Source organism: Anoplopoma fimbria, chromosome 12 (genome assembly GCF_027596085.1).
Source record: "Anoplopoma fimbria isolate UVic2021 breed Golden Eagle Sablefish chromosome 12, Afim_UVic_2022, whole genome shotgun sequence".
NCBI lineage: Eukaryota > Metazoa > Chordata > Actinopteri > Perciformes > Anoplopomatidae > Anoplopoma > Anoplopoma fimbria.
The window spans coordinates 7,422,774-7,439,564 of NC_072460.1; the positions used below are offsets into that span (position 1 = coordinate 7,422,774).

Consider the following 16,791-nt stretch of genomic DNA (forward strand, 5'->3'; position numbering starts at 1 on the left):
CTACAATATGACCTTGTCTATGTTTTACTGCTTCTGCTTTTTATGTTGTTGTTTCTTGTGTATAGTGAACTGAAAACAAATTTTCACCCTGGTTGATGATAAACATCTATTCAATTCTATTTTATGAAGCAAAAACTCAACAGTGTGTGATGTCTTTGGGTCAGATCATCGATCCCTTCGTGGAGGTGGAGATCATCGGCCTCCCAGTGGACTGCTGCAAGGAGCAGACCAGAGTGGTGGATGATAATGGTGAGTTTGAATGAGAGGTGAATTACACAGGTTTATCTCTCCTCAGGAGCTTAAGAAACATTGTCATCAAGTCGGCCTGTTACCTTTTAAAACACCCAGAGTTACAGTAAATGAATGCTAATGCAGAGAATATACATTATTTGATTCAAAATCAAAAGCTGCACGGTGGTGTAGTGGTTAGCACTGGGCCTGGGTTCAATTCCCGGGCTGGACAACCTTCTGTGTGGAGTTTGCATGTTCTCCCTGTGTCAGCGTCTCTCCGGGTTCTCCGGCTTCCTCCCACAGTCCAAAGACATGCAGCTTAGGTGCATTGAAGACTCTAAATTGCCCGTAGGTGTGGATGTGAGCGTGAGTGGTTGTCTGTCTCTATGTGTCAGCCCTGCGACAGACTGGCAACCTGTCCAGGGTGAACCCTGCCTTCACCCATTGACAGCTGAGATCGGCTCCAGCACCCCTGCGACCCTTAACTGGATAAGCAGGTTACGGAAAATGGATGGATGGATGGATGATTCAAAATCAGATTCCACTTCTGTAGAGTTATAAGGAACCTGGTGAGCTGTGAGGCTGCTTGTGTCACAGCAGTCTATTTCTGCACCAACAGTGAGAGATTTCTTCCTGAAGAATAGCCCTCTAATCCTGGTTTCCCATAACAGACTTTGACCTCAATCAAGGTTCAAAATAAAGCTATTTATGGAACTGGACAACTTGCCAAGTGGTTGGAATGTGTTTTTGTACCCTACAAGAATGAATATGAATTGACAGATCATTTTTTTCCTCTAAAGAGATATCAACAGGGTTGTATCTCTTAGACTTTGCTGCTTCCATCAGCTCCTGCTGCCATATAGACCTCTTCTTCCTTGGAGCCACACAAATATATATTTTACAGAAAAAGGTATAATGTGATTTCTCACCCAACATACCCACTGGGCAAATTGTAACTGTCTTCGGAGATGTGAGGGCCTGCAAGCCAGGTGACATCCATGACGTAGAACTCAACCGTCACAAATAATCTCTCACCAAATAGGAATCCCAGTTGGTTACAGATGCAAGAGAATATGGCAAGCCCTTTAAGCATTTCATTAAAGAGGATGATCCAGTGAAAGCTTTTAGATGTACAAAGGGGTTTCCATAACGGAAAAACCTTTTCTGACCACCGCAGTCACAGGCTAAACAGGCCTAAAACTATGAACCTAGGAGGGCAGTGAAACACTTCTTCTCAGTCAAGTGTCAAGTTACTCTTTAAAATTGTGGAACTTTTAGAGCTAAACCAAGTCACCTCAGTGGAAATGAAGTTGCTGATTAGAGCAATTGTGTGTGTGTGTGTGTGTGTGTGTGTGTGTGTGTGTGTGTGTGTGTGTGTGTGTGTGTGTGTGTGTGTGTGTGTGTGTGTGTGTGTGTGTGTGTGTGTGTGTGTGTGTGTGTGTGTGTGTGTGTGTGTGTGTGTGTGAACTGTCTGTATGGGTTGTGATCTATAATTGATGAGCTCAGCACGAGGAGACGTGCACAGGCAGCACTATGCTCACACACACAAACACACACACACACACACACACACACACTGACCCTGAATAATTGATGAGTGCTGAGCTCGCTCTCTCTGACTCTCCTGGACCGTCCACTCTCTCTGTCCTCTGTCTCTATCACTCTTTCCCTCCCTCTCTGTTTATCTGCCTAACTCCTCTCTTCTTATTCTTATTGGTCACAATCGTTGTCTTGTCCTTTCTCTTAATCTTTCTTTCTGTCTTTTCCCTTCTTCCTCCTCTTCCTCCCCTCCCCTCCCTGCCACTCTCTCTGGGCGGTCCCCGTAGGGTTCAACCCGATGTGGGAGGAGACTCTGGTGTTCACGGTCCACATGCCGGAGCTCGCCCTGGTGCGCTTCCTCGTGTGGGATCATGACCCCATCGGCCAGGACTTCATCGGCCAGCGCACCATCGCCTTCAACAGCATGATTACAGGTAAGACACAGTGAAGCACCTGCTTTTAGATGGAACTGATGATAATTCTATTTGGAAAGTAAAATTATTTATATCAGGCATGGCACATGTTGCCAGTTTCTAAAATTATTTATATGTCTTATTTATTTTGATTGATTTGTGCGACATAGGTCAAATATTAGGAACCCTTGAATGATACTGTGAGCAGAACAGTCCAACATTTTGGAACATAAGCTCCTTTGCATCTTTTGGTGAATAACATTTGAAGATGATTCAGACTCATGTCTGTGTGTGAAGTAAAGAGCTAGATTAGGGATGTGGTTAGCCTATTTTAGCAAAAAGATGCAAAAAACTGTATCGTAATTCATACACAAACAGATACATGCAGAAAAAAATGATCAATGATTGTTTTTTGAGGGGGATATAAAGTGTAGATGTCAGAACTGTTTTGTGAAGATAAAGTTCTTTCAGTTCAATTCTTTGCAGAGACATCTTGAAGAACAGGTTTGTTTCAGGCAGAGTGTATATTGTTTAGGCTATTTGGGGTTTCACAATAATGTGCTGTTGGAACAATGGCATGACAACATCGATACAGAATCCTTTGTTCACAAATGCTATAAAACATTATTTGGATGCCAACTGCTTTATTTTGGAGTAAAGGGTAATGTTCATGTATAGCCCCATGAGAGATTAGATTTTTTTATCTACATTTTATAGCAAGGAGACGAGACTTAGTTGGCGACTTCATTGGGATGAATGGAAACATATAGCTGAGTGTCATCTGCATATAGACTTCTGTATGAGTATCAAGCCTTCAGGAACACTTACCTTACAGTTTGAAGATTACCTGTTTTCTAAACTTGTTTGATAGATAGGATCTATACCACGTGAGTGCTGCATTATGGACTTTCAAAATAGTTTTGATAAAATGATCTGATAGACTGCTTGTGAGGAGCCTGAGTTGGAGTCAGTGGCTAGAAGCTGAACATTTCTGATTGATTCAACAGGTGTTTATCTAGAGCCATTTCTAACTGCCCTGTTGTGTTTGACTCACTCACATTGTGTGTGTGTGTGTGTGTGTGTGTGTGTGCGCGTGTGTGTGTGTGTGTTCAGGTTATCGCCACGTGTACTTGGAAGGTATGGAGGAGGCTTCCATCTTTGTTCACGTAGCCGTGAATGACATCACTGGTAAGGTAGGTACTAATGAGGGAGCTACCTGAAATCATGTGGGAAATGTGTGACCTTTGCTTTAAAAATATATTATTTAGAGTCTCTATTAATTAAAGCCAAGCTGATTCTGGATTTTTGATATTTTTTTAAATATCAAATAATATATCAGTCACTGAAACACAAAACAGAAATATTTTGAGAAACTTATTTTTCGTAAAATATGCGTATTGAGTTTTAACATTTAGCAAAAGAAAGACAGAAAACCAACATAGTTGGTCGTAGTTTTCATATACTTTAAAGTCAAAACGGCAGATACTTACGCATGATTAACATACCATGTTTGATAAAGGGTTTCCACATTTTCTTGGCAGTGTTTGAGTGTAGTAGACAAAACTAGGCTTAGCCATTATTATCCTATACCAACCAGATATCATGGCAGCCTTACAGGAAATCCACTGAAGTAATATATTTTCCCTTGCATGGAATGGCAAGACATTTCCTATAACTTTTATTAGTAATGTGCATACTAGGACGAGCAAAGAGAAGACATAATGGGTCCAGTTCAAGCTCAATACCCAACATGTTCTGAATTGCAACCAGCAGTTTCCTAGTGTCTTTATGGTTTTGGAATGGGACCAAAGATAATGTGTAAGACGGCCAGTATTTAATTTAGCATTAAAGGCACAATGACGAAATGGTGGCCTTAAATTTTGATTGTAGTGTTATGGACCCAGTCAGTTACATATTGCAAAAGGGCATATCATTGTTATTTGAAAACGCTCACTGTCCTATTTGATTTAATCAAATAATGGAGTTGGAAATAGTGAAGTTGGCCTTGAACATCTGGCGGAACTCTGGCGTAGTGAATATAAAAAAATAACTGAAACCATCGGGGGACCGTGGCAACCGAAACCGATCACTTAGAGGCATAGCTTCCAATTTAAAAAATATATATATCCAGAGAGAGCTCTAAATTGAGTGACATTTTTCATAGAGCAGTGAACTGATACAGTGAGATTAGATAGGATTATCAGCATACAAAGCAAATTCATGAGATTTTTGGCCAACAACCAGGTCAAATATTGCAGGGTCATACAGAATTGCCTCAGCCAACAACTCAATCAACTAAGCAAATAGCAGTGGGGACAGTGGGCACCCCTGACTGCCCCTCTCAGAGCCTTTTAAGTGTCCTGATTAGACCCCATTAGTTATGGCTAAACTCTTATTTTAAAGAATTATTGGGATATATTACAGTGTACAAAATAAACTACTCAGTTCTCTCTGGTGGCCAACTTATGTTATGGATGTACTGTTTCTAAATGACCTAAAACATATCATTTATAATAGATCTGCAAGTATTCTAAAATTGTTTGATATAATGGCCTGACCAATTTATTGGTTAGCCAATTGGTTAAAGCAAAAAAAAGATGAGCACTGTGCAGGGAACCTCAATCAAAGGAAAAAGCTTGGAAACAACATTGATTGAATGAAAAGTATCTAAAACTTATTCAGAATGATTCAGGATTGAACAATAGATGGCCAGCTGTGTGGTCTCTTTGTTTTGTTCACTGATAGCTGCAGGGCTTTCTATTAATATACCAGCAAGACTGATGGTGATCATCCCCCCCCCAACCTTTATAAGTAAACATACTAAGGGTGTTCAATTGGCCCCGATCGTTTTCAGCTGATAATCGGTGGTTTCCATGAAGGCCGATCAAAAGGGCAGATCAGATGATGCATTGACTCTGAATTGAAACCTTTTCAATTCTCATTGGCCTGCTTTCTTTTCTGCTCTTTAATTGGCTTTCAAGAGCAGCACCTCTGGTCACCTTCTTGGGAAAAAAAACTAAGAAACCAGAGGGGAAATATTAATTGCTGGCTGAAAATTGATCAACTTTAAATCCAAATGAGAAATTGTTGTGTAGTGTGGGCACAAACATTTTAATACAATCCAAGACATAACCCACACATGGTCACACATGACACCGGTGATATAATTTGGTAGGGTTGTATTAAAATGTAGTTTTATTGCTGATCCGTTTTACTTACGGCCAAACAAATTATAATAGTCCAGTATACATTAGTATTTTACACAACATTTTGCATCTAACTTTGTGTCAATAGTTTGGGTTTGTCCCTTTCGTGTCAATATGACAATGTCCCTGTGCACAAAGCCAACTCCATGGAGAAATATTTAAGAACTTGTCTGGCTAGCACAGAGCATTGACCAACACCTCTAGGATGACTGGAACACGTAGTGAGCAGACATTTCTGAAGAACCAATTGCCCAGCAAAATAGAAATGGTGCAGCTACAGAGGTATTATTGCTGTTATTTCTGTTTCAAATTGTTATTCTCGGGTCATTTATAATGCAGTCGTTGCTTTCACCACATACCCTTTAGTCTCAGCTGTCTCCAGCCTCATTGTAAATGACCGCTCTGTTGTTCACATTGTCTTACTTTGAACTTCCTCTCTCTCTCTCAGCTCTCTTGCTGTGTGCCTCCGGTTGTGATTTCTCTCTTGCCCCCCCCCTCGCCCCACCCATTTTTTTCTCTCCCTCATCCTCCCCCTTCTCTGATTTCCGCTCTCTTCCTGTGTCTGTTTGTGATTTCAGTGGACCCCTCTATTTCCAAACGCTCCATTTAGAAGCAGGACATTTTTAGGAGCCCTGAAGCTGCCGCTCAAAACTCAGGTGTAGTGAGACCCAGTCGGCATCTTGCATGAGCCACACGACCCCCTCCCACTCCCCAAAAACACACACACACACACACACACAGCCCCCTCTCGTCAGCTGACTGCAGCATTAAAAACCATAAGGCCAACTCATGCCCCACATGAGTTATGAAAGCTTGACCTGCCTGCATCTTCACTGACCCCCCAAGTAGATCCAAAGTCATCAACCTTACACAGTGGACAGAGAGAGGTGTGAGCCAGGAAATCTGCCAGGCTGCAGGGACTCTTTGGAACTCCCTGGTGTTTTTTTGCAGAGAGCATTGTTTTCCTCTTAACTCAGGAGTTTTTTTTTTTTTTCAGTGTGGTGCACTGCAGGGGTATTACATTCCAGTGCCTTTCAGGACATTTATACCTCTTGTTTATCTCTACCTTGTTTTTTAATCATTGTGGCTGAAACATTTTCCTCAGCAGTGGTTTATTGTCAGATGACTGACTTGTCATGAGTCAGACACTTTGCTGTCTTGACTCAACCAGCTTAGATTGTGGATTTGCATCGTAGCTGCAACCATAAGCTTTCAGTCTGCTTCTTTTGTAAGTTTTACATGAACTCATTTTGTTATGTTGTGTATCTTACATTTGCTGTATTTCATAGAATAACATTTTCCAACATCCACTGTAGCTGGAGATGTAGTACCAGTTGGATGATGGATAGTTGTTCCCCTATTTTTGCATCTTAAGCATCACAAATCTTCATAAAGAGACCCTGTCTGTTGGTCAAACGCATACACCTAGAATCCAACAACTTAATTTTTGAGTAGATTACACTAAAAATGGGTTGGTACATGTTTCAGGCCTGTTGGAACATCCTGCTTCCAGTTTTTGACTTTAAATAAACATACCTGGACTTATGTCAGTACCAGATATGGTCTATTTCACATCATGCTTTTTTTAAGTTGAAAGAGTTTGCAGTCCAGAGGCATACCAGGCAGCAACATATTATATACTGGGTCTACTGGTAGGTTAATAATTGTCGTGTTCAGTTCAGCCATCATTCCCTTTTTTCCACAAATATTTTTTGTTGCTTTCACGTTGATAATATGGACTATTTGGATCTACTTTTTTCACATTGTTTGAAACTTTTCATAACAGCGATGGTCTTGGGCAACATAATATGATGCCTTGTCCCGCTAAAGCTCCATTTGGCTTGACATTTCTTTGGGGTGGTCCAGTGACATTGTGCAAGATTTTCTGTCGGTCAACGTGAGTTTCACAATCACTGATGACATTGTCTGAATGTCCTCATCACTGTCGTCATTTTTGCCCCCGTCTTTGTGACGTTTGCCGATTCCCATGCAGCACCTAGAGAGAGCAAAACATCCATTCAGTGTTATTCATTCTTTAAATATGTGTTAACTGAATATTAAACAAGTGAAATAAAACAGTTTGAAGGCCAGCCTAAGTACTAATCATTTTTCAGTCACCTCTTTATTTTGGTTATACTCCCCAAAAAATCAGGAATCTGCATTTTTTTTCTCTCATTGTTAAAGCCAATATTTTAAGAAAGTCTGTGATTTTTGTATGTAAAAAAAAAAACAAAAAAAAACAGCCTACATTAAATAGTTTTCTTTAAAACAATAACTGAGATATCAGACCCATTGTGGTTCTACTACTAGAGAACACCAAAATCTTTTTTTTTTAATTCCTACACACAGTTAAAATTGTAGTCTCTGTATTCAGCAAACAGCTTGGGCTGCTCTTTGTGCGTTTAACTCTAGTAGCTTCAGGCATGTGTTTGTTTAACCACTGTTGTACTCCTGGGACTAGAGTTGCTACTTACAGATACATAGGTGCTCAAACTGACACTTTGAATCCAAGTGGAATTCAAAGATAGACCGCATGGATTTTAGCTGAATGATCATGAGTGATCATTACGGGAAAATCTTGGGTAAATGGGTATTGATGGAATTTGTTCTTGAGCATGCTCACTGTAGAAAACATGCCCCTGTATAGTTGCAATAATGCATTGCAGACCTATGCCACCTGCATTATGGCAACAAGTTCTTGTATGACTTCTCTGTGACTTATTCATTTAGTTTTTTTAAGATTAATTTGTGTTTGACAGTGGTGTTTTGTTGTGTTTTTTTGTCAGGCCAGAGCAGCCACCGGCATAAAAGGGCTGTTTCACAGAAACCCAAAGCAGGCTTCCCTCGACAGCCATGCTGCTGCGCAGCACAGCCGTAAGCACCCGTTCGGTGCCCACCTCCTGCGCCGCACAGCCAGCGCACCCACCAAAGGCCAGCCCAAAATCAAGAAGGGCTTCCCGGAGATCGCCATCGACACCAAAGACTACAGCTCAGAGGGCGCCAGTGAAGATCGAGAGTCGGAGGACAGGGACAAGGCCTCTGCTGCCGCTTCTCACCAGCCCACACCACCACAAAACCGCATCAGGGAATCACTGGCATCCCACCAAGCCAAGGGCCCCTGGGACCGTCCTGACACCAATGGGGCTTTTCACCCAGAGGAGGGTAAAGGTAAGAGCCCTCTTCTTGCTCCGCAACCCGTGAGTGAGCCTCTGAAACAGGCCAGTCGGCTCCGCTTAAATGACCCACTAGATGCGAAGCCAGGGGTGTTTGCCCGCGTCGCACTGAATAGTTCAGGCAGGGTGGGGATATCCTCCAACTGTATCACGTGTGTGATCGGCTCCAAGGAGAGTCCAGAGGCCGAAAGAAAGGGTCAGGTTAAGGAAAGTCAGGGATGCAAGTACAAAATAGCAGATGGGGAAAACCTGGAGAGAAGTAACCCCATCTCTTCGCCCAAGAGACAAGTTCAGCCAGAGCCTGGGGTCGAGCCCCAGCACCTTGCTCCCCAGACAGAGTCACAGCCGTCACCTCCCCTTCCCAAGTCACGCACAGAGGCCCAGTCTCAGTACTCGCCCAAGGCTCTCCTCCAACCTATCCCCTTCCCTAGAGCCAAATCCAGGCAAACCCTGGGAGCCCAGCACATCCGAATTCAGCCCGTTGCATCACAGAGGGAGGTCCGGTCCTGCAGCGTTCCCCGAAGATGCCCCCCCAGCACTGTGACCCCGGAGCGGAGCCTCACCCCGGACTGCAGGAGCAGCCTCCGATGGCAACAGGCAGCCCCGCCAAACTACGGCACTGTCTGTGGCCCAAAGTTCATCCCGTTCCCAAACGGTAATGAAGGTCTCTCGCTCAGTGACAGCAGCAGCTGTGAGAGCTTTGGCAGTGTGAGCAGCTTGGAGTCGCCTCCTATGCTGCCTCCACGCTCCGTCCTCGACAGCCGCAAGAGGGCTGTAGGCACCCTGCAGCGCGAGATGAACGCCCTGTTCGCCCAGAAAATGGAAGAGTTGCGCCATAAGTCCCCAATGTTCTTCACTGGTAAGATGTATGTTAGGCATCATTAGCAGTAAACCCTGTAGCTGCTGCATGGAGGGCCTTTTATGTCCTGTAGACCGTAGATGTCATCCCACGTGTCCCTGATAGTTTGAGGAAAAATCCAAACTCCCACTTAGTTCCATTATTAGTGTTCCGTTTTAACTGCTGTACCTTTCGCCTTAACCTCATTACTGATTCCTATTACAATCAATAGATTCCAAATTGTTTTTCTCCATGCCTTTAAAATACTGTTAATCTGTTACTACCCCCATGCTTCACAGATGAGACAAATGGTAAGTTTTTAACCTTAAATGAATACAAGAAGTTTCCCGGTCCATCTTTAACCTAGTTCATTGAGGCATATAGTCTAAATCTAAATAATAAGAGAAAACTCAAAGCACAACCTCATATGACATGTTCCCTCCCAGCAGGCAGTCGCCATAAGTTTTGCAACAGCGTAACATTTTTTGGGGTTCAGGCTGTTTTAATTCAGTACAACCTGTGAACTGAAAGACACACAATAACAACAACTACAGTTTGGTTCTTGGCTATGTTAACTAAGCTTTGCTAATCATGCTAGGTATAAAGAATCTCTGTAAACTCCTTACGAGCTCGCACCATGTGACTGTATGTAAGAAGTGGACATATTCACCGTGACATCACCCATTGGTTTGTGGACTACAGTTTCAAAGTCGCCAAATAGTTTTTGGGGTTTTTTTTGCAACCGGAAGTAATACGAGAGGGTGGAGATAAGTACAATCAAATGCTGAATAAGAAGTATAGGTGACCAAAAGGTAACTTTAACATCAAACTTCTGAAAGCTGATACTAATGTTTTGTGTCTTCATTTGGAGAAGCTAAATGAATCCCTTTCTATCTGATGCAGTCCAATGCCCCATCACCAACTGCAGCCTCTAACAATCTAGACCATCATGATGTCCTTAGCGTAGTCGTTTGGATCCTAGTCAAGTCTTGAAACGGACAGTGTTTTGAAGACATGACCTAAAACATCTGGCTGAGCTCCCGAAGTCACAAGGCCTGTGACATCTGGGGAAAAACCCTCTCTTCCTCCTTCACATGACATATTTCAGGGGAGTCCAGTTCCTGCCGCACGCCAGCTGCTCTACCCAAACCCACCCCCCTTCAGCCTCTCCCAGTTCATCATGTGATGGCTATCAGTGTTTTTACTATCAGAATCAATCTAGTGGGGAAAACCAAGTGTGAATTTCAGTTTTCTGGCCTCATAACAGTATGTGATGTATGCGAATATCTGTTATTCACATAATGCTGGCAGATACTGTACATGTTAGTAAGTCATGTGATAAATAATCTTAGTAGCTTAACCTCTCATGTTGCTTTTCAGTATAAGACAAATGCATTTGTGATAACGTCTCTTGTTATGATGCTTTCTCTGTCCTGTAAGCTGTTTCCTTGCCTCCACTCTCCCTCTTCTTTCCGGTTTTGCTAAACTCCTTTTTTTCCCTCTCTGTCCCTTTTGCACGCTCTCTCTGTTACTAGTGCAGAATTGAGGGGATGACCAGAGCCAGGTAAACCGCTGCAATGCATGCAACCTTTTCAAATGCATCCTTTGCATCCTTCACTTCACCCGTCAGTCTCTCGGTCTCACCAGCCTGCTTCTCTCACTGGCCCACGTGTCACAATCCATCTTTTTCTTCTCTCTTTGTCACATATTCTTGAAATTGCACTCAACTCAAAATGACATGGGTAGGGAATAGTGAGAGCACCATGGCAGTTTGTCTGGTCATATCATTAAATAGGGGTGCGGGTCTAGACAGGGACCCTCACAGAATCCATCACTTTTCCATGTGTTGTAGCTTGTGTATGTGGGTAAATTCTGTTTATTACAACTTAAGTCTTATTTTAAGGAAAACACCATTGTGCTCTCCATGTTCATTTCTGAGATCGGGGAACACAGTGACTTCACTAAAACGAAGGCTGAGGTTTTACAGGCTTTACACTGACTTCTGTAGAGTAAACAAAGGCGAATGTAAATTCCCCAAACTGTCAGCTGTAACCATCCATCACAGTTAAGAGTCCTGCCTCCTGATGGTCAAAGTTTTTAGATGCGCTTTAATCATTCAGCAAGTTTCATTAAGATCTAAATCCCTTTTGCAAGAGAGACCTGAGACCAAATTGTACACAACATTACAACAAGACAACGCAGTCACACAAAGCTTTCAAAACGAGATGCAAGTTGTAATATAGCGGAATTATCATTAGATGTTTGAGCCGGAAATACGTCGACTAAATCACTTCAAGTTAGGTCCTCAGATGATCTTTTTCAAAAGTTCACAGCCATCTCAAGGACAACTGACTCCAGTTGTTGAGCAAGCTCATCTGATGCAGTGGAAGGCTCAGATTGGCCAGTAATTGGTCTTTGTCAGGCTATTTTGCCAAGTTTTGGGAACTGGAAGTGAAACCATCAAAACAATCCAAAAGTCTGTGTATAATGGAATAGGATGTACCTTCTCATTGAAGATCCTCCATTCACATCACCAAACCGTTCCACTTGATAGCCTCTGTCTTTGTGGTCATGAACGCAATATAATTCTGTTAAATGTAGCCCTTCAAAGTATTTTAACTTCGGCTGATTGTCATTCTCTATCATCAGGTTTTGTTTAACATGTAATAAAAATATATTTCTTCAGTGCGATGTGTCAAACCCACATCCTTACACTGTCAACACCTCCGGTTTTCTAGTAGCAGGACCTCCACTGCCTTCACATTGATATGCATTTAATGTAAGTAGCATTAGCCTTACACATCAACTTTAGCGACCTGTATTCGGCCTTATGTGAATTGGTCACTTCTAGCAGATATTCCCTTAATAAAATCAGTATCTAAGCTAAAACCGAAACCAACAGATCGGATCGACGCGTCCTTATTTTTCAAGCAAAGAGTCATCACTCTTACAACCAGACGGCTTTCAGAGAAGGACATTAACAGTGAGACCTCTTTCTCTGTTGTCTGTGTTTCTACAGATTGTTCCACAGTGCAGAGACCAGCCCCTCTTCCACTGAACTCTAACGTCACCAGAAACCCTTGTGTCATCCGTTCTGTCTCCACTCCAGAAGACAGCCTGTCTTCACGTCACGCCTCCTCATCATCACCACTGCACTCTCCATGCACAGCAATAAATGCAGACTCCTCATTGGCCGTTCCTTCAAACGGGGCGGTGCACAGTCCAATCAAGGTGAGCGGAGGCCCTAAGAAACCTCCTGCCCTTTCCAGAACTAAGTCTCCCCCTCCGACGAACCCTGCTGACAGAACTGCACCAGCACCAGTTGGTCAGGACATCCAGACCAACCGAGGCACCGGGTCATCCATGGAGCACATGCCAAAGCTGAGGGAAAACCAAGAAACTCTGACAGAAAACAAAGATGTTACAGCGGCGGTGAAGTCTGACCACAGACTGGAGGCTCCTGGTGCAGCAGTGTCCCCCGGAGCCTTTGACGTCCCCCGTGCTCCGGCAGTACAGGCCAGGAGAGCCCTGTTTAAAAATCAGCCATCACACATACCAGTAAGGAGATCAAAAAGTGAGGGCCATGTTCTGGTGGCTGTAGCCTCAGCTGGTCAGTCAGCCGTGCCAGAGGTCTGCACGGACGCTACCATGAACGACCGCTTGTGGAGCAAGCTGGAGCCAGGCAGCCACCGGGACAGCATGTCTTCCTCCTCCAGCATCTCTTCCAGCGACACTGTCATTGACCTGTCCCTGCCAAACCTGGCCAGAAAGAGCCTCAGCAGCCTGCCTGCCGCCAGCACCTGTGACCCTCACTGGGTCACGTGCCGCCGGTCAGCGCTCGTCACCTACGATGCCCTCCGAGTTAGCAAGAGCAAGTCGATTCCCAATCTTCAGCAAGGCGACTGCCCCAAGGATGAGCTTAAGCCCCGCCCCCTCCAGCCTCCCCAGGAAGCCTCCGTGGACTCGCCCGGCAGACTGACTCAAAGGAGGCACACCTGGAGTCGGCTATACATGGAGGGGCTCAAGCAGTCCTCAGTCAGCAAGCCATCCTCCGCACCCACAGCCCCGACAGCCACCGCCTCCATGTCCAAAAGCCTCGGGGACCTGACATCTGATGACATTTCCTGTAACTTCGACAGTAAGTACCACAGCATCAGCCGCAGCTTCATTGTTAGGCCAGCCAGGGACCAGCTCCGCAAGGGCGGCCCGCAGAGGTCTCGACCGCCCAGCGATCTCACAGAGCAGCTACGGAAGCTGACCGACGTTGAGCCGCTGACCGCCAGCGACTTCGCCCCGAAAAATGGTCCCGGAGAGTCTCAGGAGGACTTTTTGGATGAGAGCCTGGTGCGAAGGACCTCCTCGAGGAGCCAAAGCAGGGTGCGCTACATTGCAAACAGGGCCAAGAAGGCCCAGGAAAGGCAGAGGCTCCAGGGCCTGGTCCAGGGCAGAAGTGCGAGCTTCAGCCTCACTGGTAGCAGTTGCAGCAGAAGCGGGGCTAGCCCCATTGAGGAGCGGGGGAACCCCGAAGGCGCGTGTTGCGTGGCCCAGAGTCCTTGCTCCAGCCTGGACCTGCTGAGTCAGCTCACCCCCCTTGGAACCCTCTCCCCTGGACAGTCCCAGTCCCCCCCAGACCCTGAAAACAGTGAAGTCTTTTTCATGCTCAAACTCTAAAGAACTGGCTGACTTGGAACTGAGTGTGAGAGACACAGCGAGAAACTTTTTGTTTTTGTTTTTGTTTTTTTGGGAAAAGTTGCATATCTTGCAGAATATCTCATAGATTATTTCTGCATCTTGCAGAAAACTGTGCTCCACTAAATTACTGGTCCATGAACAATCACTTCCACATCTCGAGGTTGTGCGAGATCCATTTTTGAACCGGTGCCGTCAGAAAACATCGTCTTCTAAATGCAACTACTGCAGCTCTGCCATCCGTTTGCACCAAATGTTAGAGGATTGACAGGATGTATTTAGAGAAAGATAACAGGAGTTTTTTTTATATAGCTGTGTATGCTGACTGTTGACTACTCTCACCTTTTTTTTAACATGAACATACAGTAGCAATGGGTCTACCTGAACTGTAATGGTTTTTACTGAGCTGAAAAGTAGATACTCAATGTCAAGGCGTTATTATCAGCCCATCCATCCACTAGCAATATTTAGAAAATGATGGCATGGTACCATATTGACGTTTGTTTGACAGTTTGATGCTAGAAGCTGAGGCTTGTCTCACGTCTTTGCTGAAAAAAAGGCAGGTAAGATGTCTTAATTTGTAGTATTCTTTGTGTATTGCTAACATAGTAATTTGACCAAACTGCCAATATTTTGCTTGTCACTTCACTGAGATCATGTACTTCAAAGCAGTGGTAGACTACTCCCATTTCAGTTGACTGCATGTCTTTAATGCACTGTAATGTTTATCCTGATGCTGTGCTTTTATTTTATTTTACAAAGTCTTTTTTTTATATGTAGATTTGTTAATATCCCAAACTTCTCTTTCGGAGGGTCCGACTGCGGCGCCGCGTCTGAACGCCTGCGCTCCCATTGGTTCCGCGGTACTAATACAAGATGAGAATGATCTGTATCAAAGCACGTTTATCTGTCGACCTGCTGTATCGTTTGCACTGCTGTGCCAGTTGTTTGTGCAACATTTTAGGGACAATGTTTAATTATGACCTCAATAAATCTCAAATGAATATTACTGAAGGCTTCCCGGCTCCTTTCATTTACACCTAATCTACCAGGAAGGGACTGAGCCTCATGCGAGCTGACATGTAAAAGCCTTTGACCTTGGTTTTGGCAGGGTCTGCTCGCTGCTCTAATTTGGACTCGGCTTGGGTCTGTGTTTACCAGCCATCACCTCTCTCAACCTCCTGCAAAAAAAACAAAAAAAAGAAGCTGCCCCCCTGCAAGGAGGGAGAATGTTCCGGAACAAAGACTCGAGGCTGCTCAATAGACGACAAGCTAAACCAGTCCTTAATAAAGAAAACAAATCTTCTCATTGTTGCTTGCCACCCAAGATCCACTATTTACATAAACTCTCTTAGACCCCGGAATGTGGTATGTCGAATAAAACCCAGTCACACTTCTTGTAGATTCCCCGTAAATACTCCAAGAAGTCAGTGTTTCCTTTTGAAAAGTTCTTGGCAAAAATTGAAACCCTTTAAAAAAAAGTATGCATGCTGTGGAACACAAACTAACTAAAACCTAATATAATGATAACAGTAGTTATAGATCATTCATGCATAGCTTTTTGAGGAAGCTAATGAAAATGTGTTGAAATGGGCTTCCTCTAACAAACCCCTGTAGAGCCCTTGTTACTCTCTCAGGACGGTCTTTCTCAGGACACTGATTTGCCAGTGAAAGGTTTGTCCATTTTCTAGTCTGATTGCCACCTCTGGCGAGCTGTCAGACACTGCCAGGCCTCTTCCTCAGCTCTGTAAGACTTTGTGAAGCGGGACACGCTCATTTGAGCACCGCAGACTCCACTCAAGCCAGCACACAAACACAAAAGACTGCTTCATTAGGATTCTGAGAAAACCGCAGAGTCCCTCTTTAAAGCCATATTTATCCAGACAATTTGGCACGGCTTGGCCTCTCAACTGAAAACCTCGGAGCCCTGTGGCACTTCAGGCCTGAGAGAATGTTTTTTGTCTCATGGAGTGAATGCAGCCCCTCCTTTAGATGAAGTCGCTGCCTGCTGAAAGTTTTATTTCAAATAAATCAATTTAGCTTGTGAGCTTCTGCTAAAACAGTATGACTACTTCTTCCTAAAACAAAGACTTGGGGCATGTTTTGTGGATTAAACTTTGGTGTGTATTACTGTAGATAATGTGATTTTTGAGTTTGAGGAGTCCTAACCATAGACTGTATATAATAAGTGGACGTAGTCATCATGACGTCATCCATTGGTTTGTGGACTGATGACATGAAGCCTCCAGTTCGGGGATTTTGCAGTTGCCACCTTGGATTACGGTTATTGCCATCTTGACTTTTTGAAACCGAAAAAATGGAAGTTACCATAATTGGATTGCGGAGAAGTGCACGTCTCTGGTAGCAGCAGTGACCTGTCAATCACAGTAGCCCCGCCCTAAAGCATACTCTGCTTTATGGTCTATTTGACTCTAAATGGAGCATCATTTACTAAATGAACATCATGCTGTATTGAAGAAGACTTGAAACTAGAGATTGAGACATTAAACTCATGTTTACAATGTTTACTGAGGGAATAAATCAAGAGAGAAGTAGAGTCATTTTCTCATAGACTTCTATACAACCAGAGGAGTCGCCCCCTACTGGTCAGTAGAGAGAATGCAAGTTTAGGACACTTACGCATTGGCTTCACTTGGCAGAACCGAAATTGAAGCCTAGTCCCACATGTAGCAATGAACAAT

The 16,791-nt window shown here is 43.9% G+C and overlaps 1 protein-coding gene across 1 annotated transcript in view; it reads left to right on the forward strand.

The window, feature by feature from the left end:
• The window catches only part of plch2a (phospholipase C, eta 2a), a 62,720-nt gene extending 47,652 nt beyond the window's left edge, over positions 1-15,068 (forward strand). The window contains exons 18-22 of the mRNA XM_054609532.1: positions 165-249; positions 2,058-2,204; positions 3,297-3,376; positions 8,176-8,557; positions 12,420-15,068. Coding sequence (XP_054465507.1) covers positions 165-249; positions 2,058-2,204; positions 3,297-3,376; positions 8,176-8,557; positions 12,420-14,071 — 2,346 coding nt within the window. The 3' untranslated portion in view covers positions 14,072-15,068. The remainder of the gene's footprint in view (positions 1-164; positions 250-2,057; positions 2,205-3,296; positions 3,377-8,175; positions 8,558-12,419) is intronic.
• Positions 15,069-16,791: the final 1,723 nt, after the last annotated feature.